Source organism: Diorhabda carinulata, chromosome X (assembly GCF_026250575.1).
Source record: "Diorhabda carinulata isolate Delta chromosome X, icDioCari1.1, whole genome shotgun sequence".
Lineage (NCBI taxonomy): Eukaryota > Metazoa > Arthropoda > Insecta > Coleoptera > Chrysomelidae > Diorhabda > Diorhabda carinulata.
This window is the reverse complement of record NC_079472.1, coordinates 52,399,844-52,425,208: the sequence shown is the minus strand read 5'-3', so window position 1 is coordinate 52,425,208 and position 25,365 is coordinate 52,399,844. Positions and strand designations below refer to the sequence as shown.

General features: G+C 32.8%; 2 protein-coding genes and 1 long non-coding RNA gene across 3 annotated transcripts in view; 2 read left to right on the top strand and 1 right to left on the bottom strand.

Annotated features, from left to right (window-relative positions):
- LOC130902030 (protein crumbs) overlaps nucleotides 1–25,365 on the top strand; it is a 90,248-nt gene that overhangs the window by 16,012 nt on the left and 48,871 nt on the right. The window contains exons 2-4 of the mRNA XM_057813830.1: nucleotides 16,437–16,586; nucleotides 18,155–18,357; nucleotides 20,897–21,092. Of these exons, the coding sequence (XP_057669813.1) occupies nucleotides 16,437–16,586; nucleotides 18,155–18,357; nucleotides 20,897–21,092 (549 nt within the window). The remainder of the gene's footprint in view (nucleotides 1–16,436; nucleotides 16,587–18,154; nucleotides 18,358–20,896; nucleotides 21,093–25,365) is intronic.
- Nucleotides 6,902–8,754, bottom strand: LOC130902033 (uncharacterized). The gene is made up of 2 exons (XR_009060350.1): nucleotides 8,637–8,754; nucleotides 6,902–7,261 (listed from the first exon to the last, which is right to left on the bottom strand). It is a non-coding gene; the product is annotated as an uncharacterized LOC130902033 (long non-coding RNA).
- LOC130902032 (sterol carrier protein 2) lies at nucleotides 9,012–11,650 on the top strand. The gene has a single exon (XM_057813832.1). It carries the CDS (start codon nucleotides 9,408–9,410, stop codon nucleotides 11,022–11,024), a length of 1,617 nt encoding a protein of 538 aa, XP_057669815.1. The 5' UTR covers nucleotides 9,012–9,407; the 3' UTR covers nucleotides 11,025–11,650.

Genomic DNA, 25,365 nt, shown 5'->3' with positions numbered 1-25,365 from the left:
CTACATTAAAGGATTGAACAACTTTTATTTAAACCTTAAAACTATTTTTCTACTCATTAAATACTTATACTTATAATTTATTGATTTTTTATAATAAGGGCTAGTTTTCACCCCTAATAGTAATAAGCACATATTGACTAGGGTAGATTTTGAAGATAAGTGTAAATCAAGCTAATTTCAAAGCGATGCAGGTTCATAGAAATCGGAGGAAATATCTCATTTTTACCTTGGTAACCTGAACTAGTGGTAGATCGTTCGAATATAATAAGGGCTTAGTAACTTGAACGTATATAATACTTCCTTTTTTTGATTATATCCCAATGTCTTCGTAACATGAGAGTAACAATCATTTTAATGATTACTAGGTTCTCTCCATAGCATTGGTGAACCAAATGGAAGGTGAACGTTTTCTTATGATGACCTCTGGAGTAAAACGATTCACAAAACACATGATTTGCAGCAGGATATCCAAAATAATGAAAATATGCACTTTTGAACAAATCTACAATGTGTTTTCTTTTTTTTTTGAAAATACTGACTACAAACATATCAAAAATGATCAGAACTTTGTTTGTTTTTTAAAAGTGATATCTCGGAAAGGGATGAGCTAAGGAAATTTTGTTATAAAGAAGGACCCATCTTAACTTTATACGAGCAATGACCTCCTGAATTTTGTCGAATAAATTTAGAAACACCCTGTATATAGTAAGTCGAGAACATAAATATTAGTTGTACAGTCATTGATTCATAAGATCATTTTTGTTAGTTACACATTCGATTATATCCAGAGCAACATGCACTTCTTTTTTTGATCGCGGTAAAGGCGGTAAGTGTGCGTTCACTTTGGCAACGCTCAAGCGGTGTTAAAAAATCTTTCTGACTATAGACTTTAAATGAATGTGTTCGAATTGCAAAAGACCACCGCTCAACGTCGTTTGAGCTTCGATCTTGTTCGTTTTTTTGAGCGGCATCGCCTTTGTGGTGCGCTCATTTTTATATTTTATTCAGTATAGAGTCGAAGTGCATAGTTTTTTTCTTTTGAAGTCGATGCTTGATTGTAATGTAATCAAACGTTTCCATTGACATTCTTAAAAACTGAAAAAGTCTTATTGGATCAGTGCGAAGTTCATGATAAAGGTGATGGAATTCGCTATAAAAAAGTCTATTTCTATTAAGTTTATGAACGCCTTGTATTTTTTTGCTTTTCTTTAAAATTAGCCCTCGCAGTCGTGTACTTTCTATAAGTAATAATCGTTTGGATACCAAATTTATTACGTCCTTTTGGTTCGAAAGCTAGAAAATAACTAAAACGACGCTTTACCAATTTAAACAGGACAACGCGCGGCATCGCACGACGGTCACCGTTTGAGCATCGTCAATGTGAACGCACACTAATACTCTTTTAAATTTGCATTAGGTTCGTTCCAACCCATCAACAAACCGTCCTCGGTACGGTGACGGTACGACTTGGATCGTTTGTGAACAGTTTCCAGGACAGTCCTTTCGATACTTGATTGATAGCAAGTACTGTTACAAGAACCATGCATAGCCGGAGATTGTGCAGAAAATATCTATAAAAGCTTCCGATAACCGTTCCAAGAACGGTGCCGACTAGCAGGTTGGAACAAACCTATCGAAACCTGTTTTTGTATCAAGTTCAAGAGTAATAATTTTCATATGTCGTTCTCCAATGTCCTTCTTTACCATCCGTTCTAATCGATTTTGGAATTTCAGTAATAAAATGAGTTGGTTTAATTAATCTTCATTAATACTAATTGCAATTTTAGTTTGTTCTAATTTTCATGAACGGCATAATTTACGGTATGTTTCACCTTTTTATATGCAATGCAAATGTAGAAAAATGCAACTTTCTCGATTTAAAAGTGCCCAAATTAATATAGTCCACACCTTGAAATTACGATCTTTATTTCTGTTGAACTCTTTTTCTCGTCCAAGTTTAGAAAGCCGTTAATCGTATTAAAAATCAAACATATTTTAGTAATGCCTTAACGTGATACACGATTTCTTTTAGAATTCAAGTCATTAAAATGATAATTGTTAAATTTTATCATTCTTAGTCAACTACAGCTAATAAAAAAGTAAATAGTATATATACATGGTGTTCCAGGACTTGATGCAAAAAGTTCGGAAGTTATAATGCTGTGACATAAAAAAATTCTCACATTTCTCGTTTCTGAGTTAAATGCCTTTAACGTTCCGAAATGAAAACTCATTTAAATATACCGGGTGTCCGCCGGGAAGGTATACTACTTTGTTTTACCGCCATTTTAGTAAACATTAGTGTTCATATTTGGCAGTTGTGAAGTAGAGATATGACAAATTTATTATGGGAGAATATTCGGCAAACAAACGTGTTTTAATCGTTAAAACAATTTATCAAAATCAATCATCTATTACTGTGATGATGAGAAAGTTACGTGAAATTTTTGGGATAAACAACGTGCAAACAAGACGCACTATTTATCGTGTAGTGAATGATTTCGAGGAAAGAGGAACTGTAGCTGATAGGTCCAAGCATGGACCACAACGTACTTCAAGATCGGCTGAAAACATTACTGCTGCTCAAGAAAGTGTTCAATCTCAATTCGACACCTTTGCATCCATTAAAAGTCTGGTATGCAATTTGGTTAAGAGGAATCATTGGACATTACTTCTTTCAAACTAAAAACGGCGTAACGATAACTGTCAATGGGGAGCGATATCATGATATGAAACTTTTTAACGCCACAACAGCATCCTTTGGACTTTTTTAACATGTGGTATAAACAAGACGGCGCCACATCGCATAACGCTACGATTACAATGGAATTACTGCCAGACCTCTATCCACAACAAGTTATTGCAACAAATGATGTTGATTGGCCTCCACAGTCACCTGATTTGATTGCTCTGGACTTCTTTTTGTGAAGATATCTAAAAAGGAAGGCTTATGCAAACAAACTAGAAACGCTGTAGCAATTCAAACAAAATGTTCGTGATGAAACTAATTAAAAACCGCGTGAAATGTGTGAAAATGTAATGAAAAAAGTGCTCATATTTGTGAGGCTAACGGAGGCGGATATTGTATACCATACATAATTGCCAACATTAATTAAAACATTTGGGTGATTCCGTTCTAACTGTGATTTTTTGTATTCAAAATTTCAAGATTTTAAAATTTAACTTTTCTAACTTTTTTATGCATATTATTCATCTATTTTACTGTAAAAATAAAACTCTAAGAGGAATTTACTACAACTTCAAAGTATCACGAGCAAGACACAAATGTCGGATTTTGAGTTCCACGGTACTGACTCATTTATCCACGGTACTGACATGGTAACTTAAGATATTAAACAACAAGTGCATCAATTTTCCTCAGTTTGATCATAAACATTAGAATTTATAAGGTAATTAGTTTAAATCATTTGTTACGACAAAAAAAATTAATAATTTATCGGTAAATTCTAGGAATGGACATGACACAGTACTGACATTCAAGTGATGTAGTATAAGTTTTCTTTAAGTGGCAAGTTATATTGTATAAAAATAATGTTTAAATATCTTAAGAATTATTCAATTAACACAAAATTTTTATTAATTGATTATTAATTAATGACTAGTACAAAAAAACAATACAGGACATTGAATATCACAGTTATAATGGAATCACCCATTTATCAATATAAGATCCATTCTTTTTCATTTAATTCACAATTATAAAGAAAGTAGTATATTTTCCCGGCGGACACCCTGTATTTTCTAAATTATCCATTCGAACATTATGAATTTTTAATGGATGATTACGTGTGTCCTGAAGGCCAGTGGCGGCTCATGCCTAATGGTTAACAATCCGTAACTTTTTCAGGGACAACCTGTACAATCGAAAAATAGCAAAAATGAATTTTTAAATCGATTTTTCAACAAAAATGTACTCTTTGTTCAACTCAATTCAAACTTATGGAAATATGTAGATTTTTAGATCATTGTACATGCCAAGGAAACTGCACATTGTCGAACATCGTGTTACTTACATAAGGAAAAAATTGGAGTGTAAAAAAATTTAGCTGGTTAGTCTAGAACCTATCAAATAAAAACAAAAAAAACTATAATACATCTTCGAAGTGTGCACCTTGAACTTTTACACACTTCCGGAGTATATGGAGGATATTTTTTTGAATTTAGAAGAGCATTCCAAGATTTTGCCTTATAGCCTCACAATGGAAGTTTATTCTATCGATCATTTCGGTCCTTCTGTCTATAATAATAATTAATTTTTTTCCTTATGCCAGTAATATGATCTTCGATAGTATGTAATACAAATTTTTATTAGTTCTCCAAGAAATGTTTGATTGTGTTTTAATATCTACTGTAAGTATTTTCAATCAAAATTTACACTTTATGATAATTTTCTTCAGAATTTCTGTTTATGGCGAACGGTTTCCTTGGTATGTACAACGATATAAAAATCTACTTAACCATAAATTTTAGCGAGTTTTGTTAAAAAATAAATTATTCTCACGAAATGGTCGATCCCATTTCACCTTAATAGAATAAATTAAAATTTTCTAAATATGTTTTTCTCTTATGAAATTTCATCAAAAATAGTTTCAAAAATTGGGCTCTGAAAAAATATATACATTGAAAATACTGAACACACTATTCACTAATACATTCATAATTACATCGTCTGACGCGGTTTCTGTAACAAAGTTATCGTCTTCAGAGACCAAAACTAAATTAACTTTCTTATACATTCTAAATTTTCCTATCAATGGATCTCCTCCCGCAATGAAGATTTTCAGCTAGAAAACCTACTTCAGCGAGAAAGTAAAGTATAGGGAATAAATGAAGAATTTATATTATCGTTTTTTTTGCTAATTATGAAATTCTAGTACTGACCTAACCTAGTAAAAGAAAATGTGTGTGTCTACTTAAGTTGGAAGCATATGGAAAACTTTTTTATTAGTGGTAGTACTCTAACGTTTAATGTACTATCGATGGAAGCACCTTCTTGTTGGAAACAAATTGGCATACGTTCTTGTACAGAATGCCGTGAATCATTTACTTGCTTTTCTAACAATTGTAAGTATTGTGCGGCAATTAAGGAATGTCGAGAAAAAAAGGTCCAACTAATTTATTTTTGTACACACCACACCATACGTTCGTTTAAATAAAATATTGGTTCCGAGTTTTTATTACAAAGTTTGGATTAGTGTTAGACCACCAGGGACAATTTTGTGATGAAATCGTTCCGTTTGAAGAAAATGTTGCATCATCGGAAAATATTATAGTTCTTGTAAAAAATGGGTCTTCATCCAACTTTCCTTGGATCTAAGCGCAGAATTCCATACGAATATCGTAATCCCTTGGTAGTAACGTGTGTACAATTTGCGGTTTGTATGCATGATATTTATTACCTTTCAAAAGAGGATTTGGATTGCAGAGGCCCTTTTTTTTAATGACATTTTAGTGTCTTCTACGACAGAAAGCATCACTTCAAATTCAATGTCTTTATTCGCAATCCGTTTTCGGCGTTTATTCTTAAATTTATTTTCTATACCTCCACTAACCTTAAATTTATTAAAAATTTTTGCAACTGTTGAATACCGAATGTTATAAACAACAACTGACTCTGACATTCACTGTCACGTACTTCATGTCAGGGCATCCTAGATTAAATTTTATCCCGCCAGAATAATTAATACGGAATGATTAGTAAATGATCACAAAATCTGAATTTTCATAATAAATGGCTGTAATTGCATATTTGAATATGACTTTTAATTCAAAATAACTTTTTTTCATAAAACCACTAATAAAAAAGTTTTCCATATAGTTCCAACTTATGTAGACACACTGTATATGATAATAGTTCATTGTTCTCATTATATAAATACTGTACGTTCGCATGTAATATGACATCGTTCGCCACTATCTGAATGCGCACTGCATCAGAAACCAACCCACGATTCTCTAATCCGTACACAATGTGTTCATACCATTTGTCTGCTTTTCTGTATTTATTTTTGTGTAGGTACCTTTCTTAAAATAGAATCAGCGGTTTATTCCAAACACTTTTGTACGTTGTGGATGATATTAGGCATGATCGACAGCTGGGTGTTGTGGAGCTCTCAAATATACACTGCAGCTGATTCTTCCTTAAGCTCTCTTCTGTACACCTTTCTGATTTTCGAGCGGCAATAACGAAAATACACGTCGTAGCTAGGTACATCAAAATTTTTATAACTAGTAGTACATTGGATATTCCTTGTTCCTCACGACACCTGTACTCGTCACGTCACTTTCTATCGAAATCGACTTTCCCATATTTGTTATTTTTGGGATTCAATCTCAAAAAAATAATTTCAAGTAGACGCGCTTTTAGACACTGGTTGCTGAACAGACCAATATCCGAAGTCCGTTGGCATGATCGCCATATAAAAGCTTAATGGACTTTATGGACATGAAACGATCAAGTCGATGTACAGTACGTCTATATCAATTAATGATGGTTTTACTATATAACAATCAATGTATTTGCAACATACACAATTAAGTAAATGTACTATTAAGCACTTTATTTTAGTGCACCACAGTTCTTTTATCTATTCTTGAATCACTTTTACGTCTAATATTCTCAATAGTATCAAATGTATCCAACATATGCAATTTTGGTAGCGTACTCGACAATACCCGCCCTACGACACTAACAGTAAATACTAAGATACAAGTACAGCGAAAGAAATTTTATTTGCAGTATAAGTCTCATCACGGCAGTTGCCCCCCCCCCCTTAGAAATCAAATGTAACTAGCCGCAAAGCGACCAAAGTTCTAAGGCCGTGCGAGCAATTGACTTCCTTACCTACGAGTATTAATAAATTCCGCATCGCATGACAAATTAAGGTTTAATGTATATTCAGTATATTCAGAATAGCATTTAGATTTTGACATCCGTTTTTAAAATCATTTTCATCACAAATATATCAGATTTGCAAAAAAATTTTGTGTAAAAATATGTCCGGAATCCGGAAAAATTGGCAGACGAAATTATAAAGGAAGCTGCTGTTGTTGCAGAGAAAGTCATAGAAGCAATCAACCAGCAGAAAGCCCTTCAGAATACTGGAAGAGTTCTTTAGTAATACCATACTTGGATTCAATTATCACCTCCCTTGAAGTACGTTTTGATGAAGAAAATACGCCATCATTTGCATTATCTAAGTTACACTCAGCGCAGATGCAAAAGATGACAACTGAAAATCTGAAACAAAATTGTGAAAGTATTACCCAGTTTCATGATTTACCGAACATAAAGAATGAAATCGAACTTTGGCAGAAATTGTGGCACGATAGGCTTAGTCTAATAAATCTAACAGTTGTTGAAGTCCTAAAAGAAACAAATTCCTTCTTTCCCGAAACGAAAAGAGTATTAAAGATTTTGATCGCTTTACCATGCACGACATGAACAGTAGAGCGATCCTTTAGCAGCCTCAGAAGACTAAAAACTTGGCTAAGAAGCACCATGGCACAAGATCTCCTCAATGGTCTCTGGCCATGATGAGTATACATAGAGTTATAATAAATAGAAATCTAAATAATTTTAATGATAAAGTGGTTGAATGTTTTGCTAAAAATCTCCGCAGGTTATGTTTTAATCAAATATTATTTTTGTTAATATAAATAATTATTACTGTGTTTTATTAATTATTGTGCTGTCGAGGGCTTATGAAGTTTCATACATTGATATTGATATTAGAACCGTTCTTATTACAATCGTCATCGAAGCAAAGACTTCCAAAGTGTAACGCTTCATGCTCTCGACTGTACCAGGCGTTCATATTTTTTATCCTCCATAATATTGCCCCCGTCCCCTAGTCATAAGCTGGCAACGTCCCCCAAGACAACGCCAACGAGCTGTGAAAATAATTAGTCTAGATATTTCAGAAATGTATCGATATCTCTCCAAGGCTTTCGGAAAACTATTCAAAATTCGAAAATCAAGATTTTATCCACTTGTATTTAGAGAAAATTGTGTATAAGCTATTTCTCCTCACGGGAAGCATGTAGCGAGCTCGGTTTCTTTGCATTTAACTCCTGTAAAGCTGTAGATGTGTCGAAACGAAAGGAATTTGGGGCGTTATGACGAAAAAATTGATCAAATCAACCAAAATGTATTTTTTTCATTGCAAAATTTTTTCTCTTGTACAAATTTCTATCCTCATCTTTCGGCTAGGTTTTAAATCCTAAGATAATATTCACTAATTGCTAACGGTAAAAAAAAAGCGTTATAACGTCTCGCGCCGAGAGTGCAACGACTTCTTCACTTGTTTATATTCAAATCCATTTTTCAATGTAAATCAAAAGTTTTCGACTACTTTTAAATATAATCACTGCTCTGGTATTTTAATGACGCTCTGGTAATTAGAAAGCAACTAACTCTAAAAACCGATACAGCGTAGATCATTAACGTAAACCTATATTTTAATCAGGTTTAAATGATTTGAATCATACGTAAAACGTACATATAATGCAAGTGAATGATTCTTTTTATCTAGATATATAGTTAATCAGTGGATCGCCAAAAATTTTCAGTACAATCCTGTAAATTTAAAATACATGTATAATGTGTTGCCTACCTTAAATTCTGGTCTTGAGTAACTATTTTAGTTATATAATAGAAAGAAACATCTTGATTATTTTAGTCTCTTCATGAATTAAAATCATTTTAATGAATATACAACATTAACAATCGATTACATCTTTTAAGAATAATGAATCTTCTAAATAACATCATTGGTTTATAAATCGCAGCGTTGCCAAACTCTTTATATTATCGTCAGCATTAATAATATTTGGTTATATTGAATTCCTTATATATAATCAATTTTTGTAAATACATAACTAACTTTGAATTATCTATTTATATACCTAATTCAAATATAAATATAGTTATAAATTTCTTATCTCATACTTATTGAATGTATAATTGATTTGTTAAATAACTCAAATCAATCGTTGAAGCTGAAATGTATGTCAATAAAAAATTTAACTCAACGTATAACTGATATTATATTTTTGGTTTACAATTTTAATTCGTCTTATTCACTGACCTCATAAGATATAGATTATTTTTTACGAAGTACATTTAGAAGAAGTGACAACATCGTTTTTTTATGAGTGAAGTAATCGCTACACGTCAACAAACTAGTTGGAGGTTATAGGACAGGTTAGATTAACTTTGTCAGAGATCGTCCAAAGTCGAAATTTCAATATTCGTTTTTAAGTGTGTTAGTACAACTTTCATTTTAGTATAATATACAGTTACGTTGCGGTAATTTACGCGAACGGCTATTCTCGATACAAATTTGCAATATAATCGGATATTTTTTTAAAAAAACACAGTAAAAATGGGTCGTGTATTTGTAATTGGTGTTGGTATGACGAAATTCGAAAAGCCTGGGAGAAGAAATGACGATTATCCAGAATGGGGTAAAGAAGCCATTATATCAGCACTTGATGATGCCAAGATTAATATGAAAGAAGTGCAACTTGCAACTGCAGGATATGTATATGGTGATTCCACTTGCGGACAAAGAGTAGTTTATGAAGTAGGCATGAATGGTATTCCTATTTTCAATGTTAATAATAATTGTTCCACTGGTGCTAGTGCTTTAATGTTGGCAAAAGAATTGGTAGAATCTGGTAAATGTGATTGTGCGCTAGCTGTTGGTTTTGAAAAAATGGAAAGAGGTAGTCTCACTTCTAAATTCAACGATAGAACAAATCCCTTAGATAAACATGTTGAAGCTATGTCTGAAATGGCAGATATTGTCAATGCTCCAATGGCTGCCCAAATGTTTGGTAATGCAGCCATAGAACACATGAAGAAATATGGTACGAAACCAGAGCACTTAGCTAAAATTGCTTACAAGAACCATAAGCATTCTGTAAACAATCCAAAAAGTCAATTCCGAGATTTATATACGTTGGAACAAATTTTACAATCTCCCAAAGTTTATGGTCCATTAACTAAATTACAGTGTTGTCCAACTAGCGATGGTGCAGCAGCTGCCATTCTAGCATCTGAGAAATTTGTTAAAATCCATGGATTGGAATCAAAAGCAGTTGAAATTTTGGGTATGGAAATGGCTACAGACTTACCTTCCACATTTGGAGATAAAAGCTTAATGAAAGTGGTTGGCTATGATATGACGAAATTAGCAGCTGAACGTTTATTCCAAAAGACAAATAAGAGGCCTACTGATGTTCAAGTTGTTGAACTCCATGATTGTTTTTCAGCTAATGAACTTATTACATATGAAGCCCTTGGGCTTTGTCCTCCTGGTAAAGCCGCAGAACTGATAGACCGAGGGGATAATACATATGGAGGAAAATATGTAGTGAACCCTAGTGGGGGTTTGATTTCCAAAGGCCATCCACTGGGAGCTACAGGCTTAGCTCAATGTGCTGAACTCACTTGGCAGTTGAGAAATGAAGCTGGGCCCAGACAAGTTCAAGGAGCTAAACTTGCATTACAGCATAATATTGGTTTAGGAGGAGCTGTTGTGGTAGCGCTTTATCAATTAGGTTTCCCTCAAAATAAAACTACAGGTGCAACTGCTGCTCAAAATAATGATTTAATAGGAGGTGAAAACTTCCAAGCCTCACAATATTTAAAGATGCTTCAAATTGCTATGGATGAAGATGAAGATAATCTTATAGAAAAACATAGAGGTATATATGGGCTGAAAGTGGTGAAAAAAACTGGAGAAGTAGGATATTGGGTTATTAATGCTAAAGTGGGCAAAGGAAAAATTATTTTTAATGGAAAAGATAAGCCAGATGTTACTTTCATAGTAAAAGAAGAAGATGTATTGGATCTTTTGTCAGGAAAAATACAGCCACAACGAGCATTTTTCCAAGGAAAAGTTAAAATTCAAGGCAATCTGGGGGTCGCTATGAAGTTGATTGAGCTGCAAAAAACTGCAGCTGCTAAAATTGAAGCCCTTAGGGCTAAGCTATAAAATATTTATCGGTGGATGGCTAGCTAGCTATTAGTAATTCCTTTGAGTGCAAGTGATGGTGTCTAAAGGCTAGTGGATTAATGTTGTGCATAAATTGGGTAATATATTAAAAGTTTTCTGATATATTCTTTAGTAAAAATGAAATTGAATTCATTTTTAAATCTTTGTTGTTTAACAATTACAATATTATTTCTTCATAAATTACATTTAAAAGTGGAGTGTCAAGTTTGTACAGTTGTTCATATTTTATTATGTGTAAACAATTAATCCTTTGTAAATGAATAATCATTTTGAAATCAGTTATGTTCAATAATCATTTAGTATAAACTTTAAATTTAAAAAAATGTATGCTCTTTAATTTTCAAATTATAAGTGAATTAATTTTCAACAACTTTGATTCAATTTTTTAACAGTTTAAAATTTCATGATACTTTGTATGGGACTTATTGATCAGAGATGGAATTTTCTTAAACTGAAGTGGTTATGGATATATCTACCACTTTATTTATGATATGTTTATATACTATATTTAAATAAATTAAGGATAAGGGTTTTATGAATTATACACTTTTTATGGATATTGTTATAGATGTTATATTATTCTAATAAATTCATTTTTTCGTTAATTATTGTTTTTCAATATTTGTAATTTTCTAGTATAAAAACCAATCCACACAAACGAGATATAGAAAAAAATCATCTGAGATTCTTAGGGGTATTTTTTTTATTTAGATATAGCAAGATTATCAAATTAGTTCTATATCTTTATTATAAGTAAAAGAAAATGAATTTTGCATTGAAGTTGAAATAATGAACGTTATAATATTGTTGAGGTAAAATTCTTTAGCAATTATTCAAACTTTAATGACGCCTCTAGTCTGGAGACATGATAGAGACCTTTCATCAGTTTGATTTCAATGAAGATTGAAGAAAAACATGAAAATTCGTACCATTATATAAAATAGAAGAGGTCTGTTTTTATTTATCTAATTCTAATAGTGGGTATTTCTCCCTCTGCTATGGCGAAGGGCACTAACTCTGTCAGGCATTGAATAAATTAAATTCTGTACGTACTCCACCGGCATAGCATCCCATTCTTCTTGAAGAACAATTTGTACAAGGATATATTGAACAATTCTTAACCTAAAGAACCAAACAAAATTTAAATGTCAAAATATTTTATTACTCAACATATTCTCCTCTTAATTGGATACATTTATTACAGCGAACCTGCAATGTCTCTAGACTTTTCAAAAAAAAAATGTTTCTTCTTGCTCTGCAAACCAGACCTCCACAGCTTTTATTACCTCATCGTTGGAAGAGAATTTACGACCTTTCAAACTTTTTGTCAGTTGAGGAAAGAGATGATAGTCGGACGGAGCCAAATCTGGTGAATAAGGGGGGTTTTCCAGTAATTAAAACCCTAAATAACTAATTTTTTGCAGGACAACGCCCCTGCAAACAAACCTCATGTTGCATCATCTTCAATGGAAAATTTACCTCTTTTGAAGCTTGCAATCCAATTTTTCACGGTCGCATATGAAGGACATTGATCACCAAGTGTATTAAGCAATCTTCGTAAATCTGCTTACCTCTTAACCCTTGTAAATACAGGTACTTGATGATGGCTCGATAGTCCAATTTTTCGGTTTTCACAATTTCGGTGGACACCTTTTCTATTTTTTTGACGTCAAACTTTACACTGACACTTCTTATAAGTTATTGTTTGTCGCTATGGTAACGCCATATTTTGTTTATGCATGGAACTGGTCTAGGCTATTTAGTATCGGGAAATCGTGTGGGCCAGTTCAGAACTGTGATTCCCACTTGCTCCATGTATTTGGTAACAATTCTGGCGGTACGTCGACGAGTATTATCCTGCATTAAAATGAATTTCTCACCAATAAATGAAGCAAATGGGATCACAGCCTCTAGGAGGACTTCCTCTATGTACCTCCGAGCAGTCAGAGCCCTATTATTTATGAAAATCAGTTCAGTCCAGGCGTGGAAATTAACTCTACCCTAAACCATAATTGATCTTTCAAAAGGCAGTGATTCACGAATGGTACACTGAGCAAATCGCTCCACCTTTCTCTTCGATGCCTTTCCAGGAGTTGGGGCCCTGTCGCGGGTCGCCTTGATACCATTTCATGCTCCCTCAGTTTCCGCCGCCCTTTGTCTGCTCTTACACGTGTATTTCGAGCCACATCAAATTTTTTTCGAACCTCAGGAGGTGTAAAATACCGACAGCGTAATAAATCGATCGTTTACTGCCGTTGTTGCCCTTGGTCACCTACTGCCGTCCCTCCTATCGTAGCTACCACTCTTCCGGAGACACCAGAGTGCATCGTGAATGGTAGACTTCGATACCCCAAGTGTTTCGACAATGTACCGTAAGCTCCGGCCTTCTCTGGCCAAGGCATCAGCTCCGGCTATGTCAACATTTGAATGAACCATTATCCTGGATCAAAATAAACAAAACATGTCTGTCTTAATCACAGAAAAGGCTTGGTTAATAAATTAAAGATGTTTAAATGTGCGATAAACCACTTACAGTTTAGAATAGGTCCGACAGGTAAATCAATTTCAAGACAAATGAATCAAATTTGAGTTTTATCTAATTGTTTACTAATCCTAAAGGGACTAGTTCAATGGACATAGACCCTACATTCTCTGTAATAACTAGAAGACGCACAAAAACAAACACATTGCTGAAAATTACCTTTTAATAAGAAAAATATGAAGTGTACGGTTTTTTTTTGCCGTTGAGTGTATATGCAACCAAACAAAACAAAATAAACTTAAGAGAAAGTGAGAGTATGTACGTTTCTATGGCGAACAATTTTGAATAAAAGTTCCAAATCCAATATCAGTCAAAAATTAATGAATGAAGGTATCGAAATAATTCAGAAAGTTCTTCGACTATGCTACTGAAGATAGTTGTTGTAATTGCAGCCGAAAAACAATATTCATTTCACAAAACCAATCAATTGACTTTAACCCAAAAAATATTACAATGCTATTTGTGATTATTTAATAATTTTGCAAATAAATGTGGCAATTGCAATAATGCCAAAAAAAATAAATTGAAATATAATTAATTCCTTTTCTTTTTAATCAGAATATCAAAGATAAAACATTATCATCTGTCATTGAAGTTGCTTACTCATTAGTAATATCAAATGATATATAAAAATTCTAAAACAAAATATTTAAAATAGCAAATAATATAAATACAGATAATATCGTTGAAAAATAAGTATCAACATGTTCCATTGGACTAAGTTCAAGTGGTACTTTTCCAAGAAAATTTAGTAAAAAATTAAACTATAACCATGTAAAATAAATGACTAGGTTACGGTTCTTCTACCCAAACGAGTTTTTGAGCCAAATTTTGTTTTTTTAGCCAAGATAGTTTTGTATAAGAGTAATAACATCAGTTCAACTTTTTTCCAACCTTTCTATGCCATAAAAACCTTAAAATATGTGGCAATGCATTCAGCAAACACCTGACCAACACGTACTAGTTGAAATATGGCGCTCAAGCTTCACAAAAACATCAAAGAAGATTGTGTCTGTTAAAGACAAGATATTACCGATTTGATTTGCTCAGACCATATATTTATTCAGTGGCAATGTATCCAACTTCATATTTTAACATAGAAATTTCACTGTTTGAGTAAAATTGGTATTTTTTTGGAAAACTTCGTGTGTAACTGAAATAATTTGATATATGATTGTGTTTTAGATTTTTAGAATATGCCAAACGTTTTTTTTTAATTAATCAATTAAAAATGGGAGGACATTTCGTTTGTATATTTTTTCAATTCTTAAATTTAGTAATATTTTCCTGAAAAAATCTTTCTGATTTGTCGTCTTTAATTTGTTAACTTGTTTGTTTGCAAAGAAAGTTGTTCAATTTTGAATCCAATTTCATTCGACATTGATAACCTCATATATAAATACATCACTTATTACATAAACAACAAATCATCCACATATATAATGACTTGCTTTTTTATTTTTAATTGATTATATTAATTAAAAGTATTAAGAAAAATATTTCAGCATTTCTTTGCACCAATCGGCACGAGCTTTTTTTTGAGCGATTGTCAATTCATGCGGTAACACCAACAAATCTTTTTGACAGTCAGATATTCATGCATGAGAATAAAACTGTATGTCAAATGACGATCTTGCAATATTAGTTTACGCACACATCGATGATCTCTGGCACAATAGCCGATTTAGTACGACCAAGACTGCTGTTGGTTCAATCCACGTTGAAAGTTATATAAAATTGTTGTATGAAAATTTTTATTTAATAATAATTTAATTCTATGTTTTGACCAAGATGAATGTTTCAAGTATTTGTAAATAACTCAAATGGCACTCGTATGACAACACGTTCTGAGTACGTTAACAGGTTCAAAGGATAGGATTACCTAGAGAATAACAATCACTTTGTTCAAAAAATGTGTGGATGGCATCATCACAAAGAGTATTTATTGCCCTGCAGACAATTTGCTTTAATAATCATTATCTTGGTGATTTCTTATTATATATCCGTGAAGAGGATCATAATCTGCCATATTGGTAGTGTAGATGTTTTCGTTAAAGACGCCTTTTGATGTTTTGATTAAAAATGTCAGGTAATTACCATGAAGAAAGTAATGGAGAGTTATATGAGCAATGGGTTTTTTAAACTTTGTCTTTAGTTAAATATATCAGCGTCTTGGTGTTACATAATACACCGTACCACTTTCGGGTATTTGAAAAAGTATCTGTTTATACCTTCGAAAGCTTGTTAGAAGAAACAGGAGAATAATCTAGTAATACCGTAAAATGAGGTTACTTTTCCAAAAATTTGAGGTTTTTTGAATATAATTATTTTCTTGAATGGTTTCGCACTAAAGTATGTAAAAAACTTATCAGTATTCATTCTGAGGTGAGTTTGCTAATGCATTTCAAATATATTTGTATGCAATTTGACGAGTTTATAAGGGTCAATTTGCCATAAAAAAGGTATATTGTTTACCTTCAGTCTCTGAAGACGATAACTTGGTTAGGTTAGGTGAGGTCGAAACGCGCGTCAGACAGTGTGTAAGTGTTGGTGTAGTGGTGCTGTAAACAGTGTTTTCAGTATAAATATCGCCAACGGTTCCAAAAATTGCAACTTAGGTAAATTATACTGAATACACTGTTTATAACAAGACTCACGATTACACTGTCTGACGCGCGTTTCGATAACCAAGTTATCGTCTTCAGAGACTGATGGGAAACAGTATACCTAATATATTTTTCCTTTATTCCTACAGTTCCATTTTAGAACATTCGATCACTTTGGACTGTAACGTTTTTTGTCTTCTTTTATGATATAATTTATTTAATTTTTTTTTTAATTTATTTCAGTGCTTGTGATTTTATTAAATAGTCATGAAGCTCTAAGTTTTGGACCCTCGCATCAACCTGAAGCATATTTTAACGGATCTTCCTACTTAAGACTGCAAACTATTATTTCGTTAAAGAAACAGACTGGTCTAAGTTTTCGAACTTGTTACGGTAAGTTCCACAAATTTTTAAATTTTGTACAAAAAATTTTCAATTTTCAAAACAGGTACGATAGATTCTACAATGTAGTAATTTATGAAATTACATTTTACGTTTTATCGCTAACACACCAGATCTTTTTCTTCACAATTGTATGTATAGATGACGCTTTTATATACTTGAACTAGTGACACACCTTCTAAAATTTACCTTGAAACATTAACAATTTTTGTAATTGAAAAATAAAGGGACAAAATTCTTTAACGTTGGAAAATACAAGGGCTGATCCCTTTGCTCCGCCTCTAAGAAAATTATACGTTTTATCTAGAATTTCTGGAACGGGAGGTAGATGATGTCGGTGAAAAGTTTCAGGTAAGGCGGTTATAATTGATAGAAGTTATTGTCAATACCAAAAAATATTAGGGGAACAGGAAAGTAATGTATTGTCTGTGCATGTGTCAAATACATTATAAGGTAATTGTGACATGTTTACTTCTAAATAATTTAGACCTTTTGTGCCATTGGGGTGAAATGACCAGACATTTACCAGCAGAGCATATCCAATAGTATTTCGCGAAATAGAAGACAACGACATGCTGAGGATAGAAGTGGACCATGTTGGACAGTCAAGGAACTATCGATTCGACCTTCCAAGAACATTTCAGCATATTGGGAAAATAAGCAGATCAGGTGTTTGTATCCCTTAATATGTATGATAAAAACAATGTTAACCCATCCATCACATGCAAAGTATTGCTTCACCGGCACTATACAGAATGTTTTTTTGTTCAATCTGACAATCCAAAACGCCAAAGTCAGAGGCTGTCTGTCACCGAACCACCAAGAAGCATGCGAAGTTTACATCCCAGAAAGGCGCTTCTGTATATTTGGTGGCGTATACTCGGAATTGTTTATTTTGAATTTTTGTAACCTGGACAAACTGCAGATCTGTAGTGTGAACAATTGGATGGAGGTCACCAATCTTTGATCGAAAAATATTCGGCGATTTGCAACAAAAAAGACATTTATTTGCAACACAACAATGCAATACTGCACTGCGCGAGACGAAATTTGGAAAAAATTAATGAATTAGATTTACTCAATTACTTTACTTTATTAATCGTTATCGGCTAGGTATTGAAAATTTGCACACGAGATAGCAAAATGTTGATAATGAATGTTATAACATTATATTATTGATTAATAATAAAACCATGTTAAAATTTATCTACTCGAATTCAATATAAGATAACGACTTTATACTTCAGTCCCCCTTTTAGAATTTAGAATTATTAAACCATAAACTCAATGGAATAAAAGAATTTACACCATGAATATATTTATGAATAGACCCAAATTCAATTAATAGATTATGTTTTTTTTCTTACAGTAACGAAAAAGATGTAAGTCAGTATTTGTCGGAGCACATCGCCCAGAAAGAAGTTATTTTTATAATAACGATAATTTTATTTGGTTTTTATATATTTTCAAAACAAAGATATTAATTGATTCATATTCATTGTTTCAGATTCAAATTGTAACTTATAATTAATATATTGTTTCATTATTTTTATTTCCAGGAGGAAATTTATTCTCACAACAACTAAACGATGATCTGATCGAACTTTCAGTAAATTCAGAGGAAATTGAATTTATAGCCAAAACTGGAGGCAAGAAATACGAACATAAAATCAGTGGACATTTTTTGGACAATAAATGGCATACAGTTTATCTACAATATATATCTGGTAATTTAACTATTGATGTAGACGGGGAATCACAAGTAAGTTGAATTAATTCTAGAGCTTCTATCTCAACTTATTTATAATCAACAAGTTGTTGTACTCAAGTGTTGCGACTTTCTAGATGATAAATATTGACATTGGGATATCAGTCATCTCCTGTAGGTCCTCAAGGAGTAATTATTCTTTGAATTACACTACTATGAATTAACTGAATTCACAGCGAAAAATAAGGTGTCTTTCTTAAAAGTATTGGCTCCAATTAATACTTGTACAGAATAATCTATATCAAGTCTAGCAGCTAAACACTGTAATGAGGCTGTTCTGAATTTTCAACAACTACTTATTTGAGTTTATTACCGACCATAAGAGCTGCTAAGCTTTAAAATTCCTCTCGAATTATTTTGTATGTAATTATGTGAGTAATTAGAGCGGTACCTGCCGTGTGGAGATGCCTGTGGATATTGATTTTGAACTTCTGTAGATTGTTTTGTTCGGGAAAGACATGCCTTGTTAGATACATCCACAGGCTTGCTTTTCTTCAAAGAAAAGAGTTCCGATAAATTGGAGTTTTGAGCGTCTGCATCATAGGTCATTGACGTTGGTGAATAGGCCTACCGGCTGCTCTTCTCCGGCGTGTCCACGTGGGCATGAGGAGGAGAGTTGGTGCCAAAGGCAGCTCATTTTTATTGGCTTAATCCAAGACGGAAGCAATCGTGCAGAGGAATTAGTGGTACTTGTGTCCTAATCAGGAAATTCCAAGGGCTCTCCAAGAGCAGGGACCATGACAAATCTTCCTATTCCCTTAGAATTCCCTTAGAGGGCTCTGAGCAAACAAGGACCACGGAACCCACTACTCCCAAAGCATAGGTTACCTATATTTAAGCTCTGATTGGTGCTTGTGACACGGCCCGGCTCAAATACCACAAGAAGGAAGGATAAAGCTGCCGAGACGTCTCAGTGCTTAACGACCCCAGATTCCGAGGTTGCCTTGACCTCCAAATCTCCTCCAATCAGGGTTTTTAATCCGCTGGTTTTACGCTCATCGAACAACGAGTTGCTCCAAAATAATTAAAACTATACTCACAGTATGGCCCGTTGCTAGCTACGCGTAATTGAAGAGATGAGTAACTGCAGCTGAGTGTGAGTCGATCAGGGCTACCTGATATCGGCTTCGTGGAAGAATGTCTGCTAGATTTCATCCATTCAGCCACCACAGTTTCCCCTTTTCGACTGGATAGAAATTATATTCTGTTTCGCAGAGGTTTCAAGCCAAAGCCACTAATCAGCTTTGGTAGACAGTCACTGTTTGCTCATTTGATGACCTATATTGATAATAGACCAGTCGGTGGAGGCTATTTTTCACCCAAAGAATAAGTTATAAATTTCTCATTATTTCAGTCTGTGATGAAGGTAGAAGAAAATAAAAAAAACCTTGTTGTAGGGTAACTTTTTCTCGATAAAAAAGGTCCCTGGCTCTTTTTATGTAAAATCTATAGTTTTCTTGGAAAAAATCGTAAATCTATTTTCGTCTTTCTAAGGCAAACAAGCTTATACGAGGTTTGGCTATTAAAAACGAGACTGGTTACGAAAAAGGGTTTTATTATGAAAATTAACCTACATTCGAATGCTCCCCTTCAATATACTCCTTTCTCCTCGCCTCACGCCTTTCCATACGTTTTTCCTATTGATCGAAGCAGTACTGGAAGTCTTCTTTGGTGAGTGCCTTTAGGAGCTCTGCCGTTTTTTGCTTTACCGCTTCCATCGATTCAAATCGTGTCTCTTTCAAAGCAGATTTAATCTTCGGAAATAAAAAAAAGTTGCACGGTGCCAAATCTGGTGAGGACGGCGGATGTTCGAGCACTGGAGTGCGCTTACTGGCCGAATACTGCTTCACTGATAGCGCGTTATGGGCAGGTGCGTTGTCCTGGTGCAAAATCCACGAGTTGTTCTTTCACAACTCGGGCCGTTTTTTTATTAACTCGTTCTCGCAGTGTTGCCAAAACTGACACATAATAAGTCTGGTTTGGTCTGACCCTTTGGAACCCGTTCAGTCATCACGATACCGTTAATGTTGAAAAAAAAACGATCAAATTATCTTGAATTTGCTCTCTCGTCCTTCACTAAAACGATTACACCAAAAACACGCGCTCGAGATAGAGAATTGTGCCCATAGGCCTCTTGAAACAATTTATAGCACTCGGTCGGAGTTTTTTTCAATTTAACGAGAAAAAAACACTATACTGCACAAATACGGAAATTTGTTTTAGGGCATGCATAGACAAGATATCTAGATACCTAACGCACTACTCGTTTTTTACCCCACATGTCTAGGTGCGCAGTCTCGTTATTTAAAAGCCAGACCTCGTAAAAACCTCCTATGGACACCAAAATTATCAGTTTTAATTGAATCATTCATAAAATTACTTTCGTAGAAATGAATATTTCTGTTTGTTTAAGCAAAAAATTGTAAATTTTGGACATGAATCGAATTTTCCGAAAAATTTTCAAATGTATTTTTTTTATTTTTTATTTAAATAAGTCCAGCAATTGGGCTATAATATTATTTTATATTTTTAGCTAATTGCGAATTCAAGTTACCAAAATGAACTTTTGGTAAGTCCTGGTCTCTACAACGAAGGCGCTGCAGTACTTCTCATAGGGAAACAGTTCAATGGTTGCCTTCTAGAAGGACCAACCGTCGTTTTTGATCCTTCTCTTGTGAAATCTAATCATAATGTCGCTTTTAAAGCATGCCCCATACCGCATGATTCTTGTAAGTATAGAACATATTTTTATAATTGGTACAGGGATTTGTTTATTTTGATTTTTTTTTGGTAGGTTAGTTAATCATAAAAAATGTTTATTATGGTAAGGGTAGATTGAGTTATTTTAGAATTCTCAACTATCTCACACTCTTAAATACTTACAAGGCGTTCAAAAACATGTATAGAAACAAGAGAACTGCTCTGAATACTAAATAATAGGGGAGATACCACCTTTTAAAAGAGCGATCTAATTAACAACTTTATTTTTATTGACTATTGCCAAATAATACTTGAACGGTACGAGCTAGATGTTTATGAACGAGGCGAGAGGAGCCGAGTCAAGCATATGTATAAGAGTACCTACGGACGAATATCGTAATATATTTTTGGTTTTAAATAATAAGCAAAATTATATTAAAATATAAAATGTCATATTTAATTATTTTACTAAAAGTAGCTCCTTTGATTATTCTCTTATTATTTAAAAAAAATTAACATTAATTCTCCGAAAAACGTATTTTTTAAATAAGAAAGTCATTTAAACAATATCACACATGTGTTGAAAAGTATTTCATACAAAATATTTTTTACTTTATAATAGTAGAGATGACAAAAAAATCGAAGAAAATGATTATGAAATATTTTATAACTAAAGAACAGAATAATAACCAATAGAACAATAATTTTTTTATAACCATATTAGATACCTAACAAGAACTAAATAATTATTAATGATTTTGTTTTACTTTTATTCTGAGACGTTATAAAAGTTAAATGTAAAGTTGTTTTTATAACAATTACTAAATTTCAGTGGATTTTATAAATAATGTTGTCTACTTCTTCAGTCTTCTTAAATGGCCTTTTGCTTTTCGGCACCCAGCCAGATTCATATTTTATTCGCGTATTCATTCTATCATTCGAGAACAAATATAACATAAAAAAAAGAAGCATTTCAATGCATGTATGCTTTGTTATTTTTTAGTACATGTGTGAAATAAGTGTGTGAGTGTGCCATCAATCATTTTCATAAGTGGTCGTAGAAAAAATAATTTATTAAATTTTACGACCCTCCCCATATCATGTGAATACAGAGTACTTTTGGGGGCCGAGTGAGGGTAATTAAGACATTGTTTTCGTCAATTATTTGAAGAAATCGTTTCATAAGTTGTTTATTATATTTTTCTCCAATTAAAATCCAAGGTAAACATGGTTTAGTGTGATCGATACATTTCTATAGTTTATGAAGTACCTGGATAATAATATAAATTAATGGAAAAATAACAGCGTATGTCAGAACAAGTTTTCAACATGTCCTTTCTTTTATCGAATACATAATCAACTTTCGTTAACTGTATTTATATGGGATAGGATAGATGGTAACATTAAATTAAATCTCAAAATACGAGGATAGTCCCAGATGTACCTGGCCCAACATACTCACAACAACACATAAATTACTCTGAGTGTCCATACTATGCCTCCAGACTTCATCAGCTTTGTACCAAATGTTTCTTATGTTTCCAATGACTAAACTATTTTAAGTATTTCTATGTGCGAGGATAGTCCCGGAAATACATGGCCTCAAAATAGCCATTAACTGTCGTCATCTCCTCTTCATAATTGGAAAATTTTTGATTACTAAGCTATTTTTTGGGGCCAAATCTGGCGAATAGGGTGAATGAGGTAGCAATTCAAACCATAATTCATTAATTTTCTCCATTGTAATAACTGATGTGTGAACTAATGCATTGTCTTGATGAAACGACACTTTCTTCTTAGCCAAATGCGGCCGTTTTTACTTGATTTTCTCGCTTAAACGTTGCAATAATGTCGCATAATACTCGCCATTGATAGTTTTTCCTTTTTCAAGATAGTCAATGAAAATAATCCCACACGCATCCCAAAAAAACCGACGCGACGCCGTGACCTTGTTTGCAGAAGGAAAGGTCTTTGCCTTCTTTCGAGCCGGTTCTCCTTTTTCAGTCCATTGTTTTGATTGTTCTTTTGTTTCGGGTGTGAAGTGATTAACTACGTTTCATCCATTGTTATTAAAGGGCGCAAAAATTTGGCTTTATTTCTGTGAAACATTGTCAAACACGCTATTTGCTCCATTATGAGCAAACGCGGTTGATTTTCTTCACATTTCTGGACTCGTCACCTCATTTGGTTTATTTAGTCGAACTTGAAATTTATGCTGTGATTGTGTACTTTCTAATCAGTGATGCCAACCGGTTAATATTTCTTCCCCCAAGCATATTTTAAAATCTCCTAAATTTACACTAAGATACCCTAAGTTTTCTTTTGAATCGAACATTTTTAATAAATTAACTTACTTGTTTATTTTAATTATAATGAAATAGGTTTAAATAACAAAGTTCTATTAAAATATTAAAATTAAAATAGGATGATAGAAAAAGTTAACTTGTTCATTCGCTTTACATAAGTTAGTGAAATCTTTGAAGAACTTGAACTTGTGTATTCTGAGACTAATTTTTAAGCATCTTTGAAACTAACGTAAAAAAAATAAAAAAAAATCAGAATTTCAATAACTAACAGGCTGGTAAAGTGGAGGCTACAAAAAACGGTTCACCCTGGTTGACATGATTCGAAACCTTGTAGTGATCTGAAACAAAAAAATTGAAAAATTCTTAATCTGTAAAGATGTCGCTATCGCATTAACCTTGGCAAAACAATCCCAAAATGGCGTCGACATGAAATATCCATTTGAAATTTTGTAAAATCCAAGGCAGACGCGATAGAGAGATATATAAAAGAGATTTCCACCAAATTTGGAAGGAATCGGTCGGGTAGAATTTGAGATATCATGTCAACCACTTCAAAAAAAGTAGTTTCGAGAAAAACCCGCTTAAAGTTTGAGAAACAATACCAGTAGAGTTAACTCGTTCCACTCGACCTACGTCACAAAATCGACTGTATCTTCGGAAATAATGCGAATTTTTAAAAATCCATTTAAGGGCAGATTCTTAAGGGTCTAAGCTTTCTAGATCAGAATACCTCCTTAAAGAACTTATTTATTTTCTCCCTAAAACTTTTTACTCCCAAAAAAATCCTCTTATTTAAATATTTATCTCAAAATTTGGAGAAAAATCTTCAAGTTGGCATTACTGTTCTAATAGTGAGGTATTTTTCAAGCAACTACCGCCATTTCAAGGTCAGTATAAACTTCAAAACAAAACGGTTTGTCAGATGTTTGGAAAAATAATTCTCTCATTTCAGCCCATCAAAATATTGTAATGTTTTTCTTATTTATTTGTACGATTTCTATTCGTGAGATTTATTATTAAATCTGTCTCTTACGTTCTTGATTTATTTAAATACGATACACTATACTTAACTAACTTATAATAATTCACTTATCACTTAACTAACTTAAATAATTTATTTAAATTCTTCGATTACTTTCTATTTCGGTCTGTTCACTATAACTATTATAAACTAAACTAACTGCGTTTACACAAATTATTTATATACTTAAATAAAATTCTACAAAGTTATAGAACAAAAAAAATTATCTCTTCAGTGTACTGGTACTTCATTTAGTGAGGAATTTATTAATTGTTTAAAGTAGTGTGATAAAAGTAAGGAACTGACAAAAAAAAGAGAAAGTAATTGAGTAATAATTAGATCATACCATTGCTATCTACTTATTAAAAGTACGACGATTTCAATAAAATAACCTTTTGTTTTTCTCACTTTACTTAAAAGAATGTATGAGCAAAATGTAAACAGCCTATTAAATAAATGAATATTTCAATTTTATAGGAGACAAAGTAACCTCTAATCCCCATATGCTGCAGTATAAGACAGATATTATTTAAAGGAATCAATATGCATTGCATTAAATAGTATTAACTAGTATTAACTTGTATTTATAAGGGCTTTTCGGAAACTATGATCCTGATCTCAACAGAACGTATCATTCAAATTTCTGTACAAATTTCAAATTGAAAACATGATCTACAAGAACTTTTTTAGAATTTTTATTATTTTTTTGTGCCGTAATTCTTTCAAGATATTTATTTAGTTATATAATAGATTCTAGATGCTTGATAATTGTTATTGAGCAGTTATCAAGGATTTATCCATTCACACGGATTTTGCACTGAAGTTTAATACCAATAAGCTATTTTTATGTTGAAAAGTATAAAAACAGCAAAACTCAGTAACCTATCAATCATTCAAAGGGAATCAATAGTTTTTAAGTTTAAAAAATCATAAATAAATAAAACTATCAGCTTATCGAATTTACCCACTGGGTAG

Excerpts from the sequence above, each read along its gene's own strand:
- LOC130902032 (XM_057813832.1), top strand. The coding sequence starts at position 9,408 with ATGGGTCGTGTATTTGTAATTGGTGTTGGTATGACGAAATTCGAAAAG.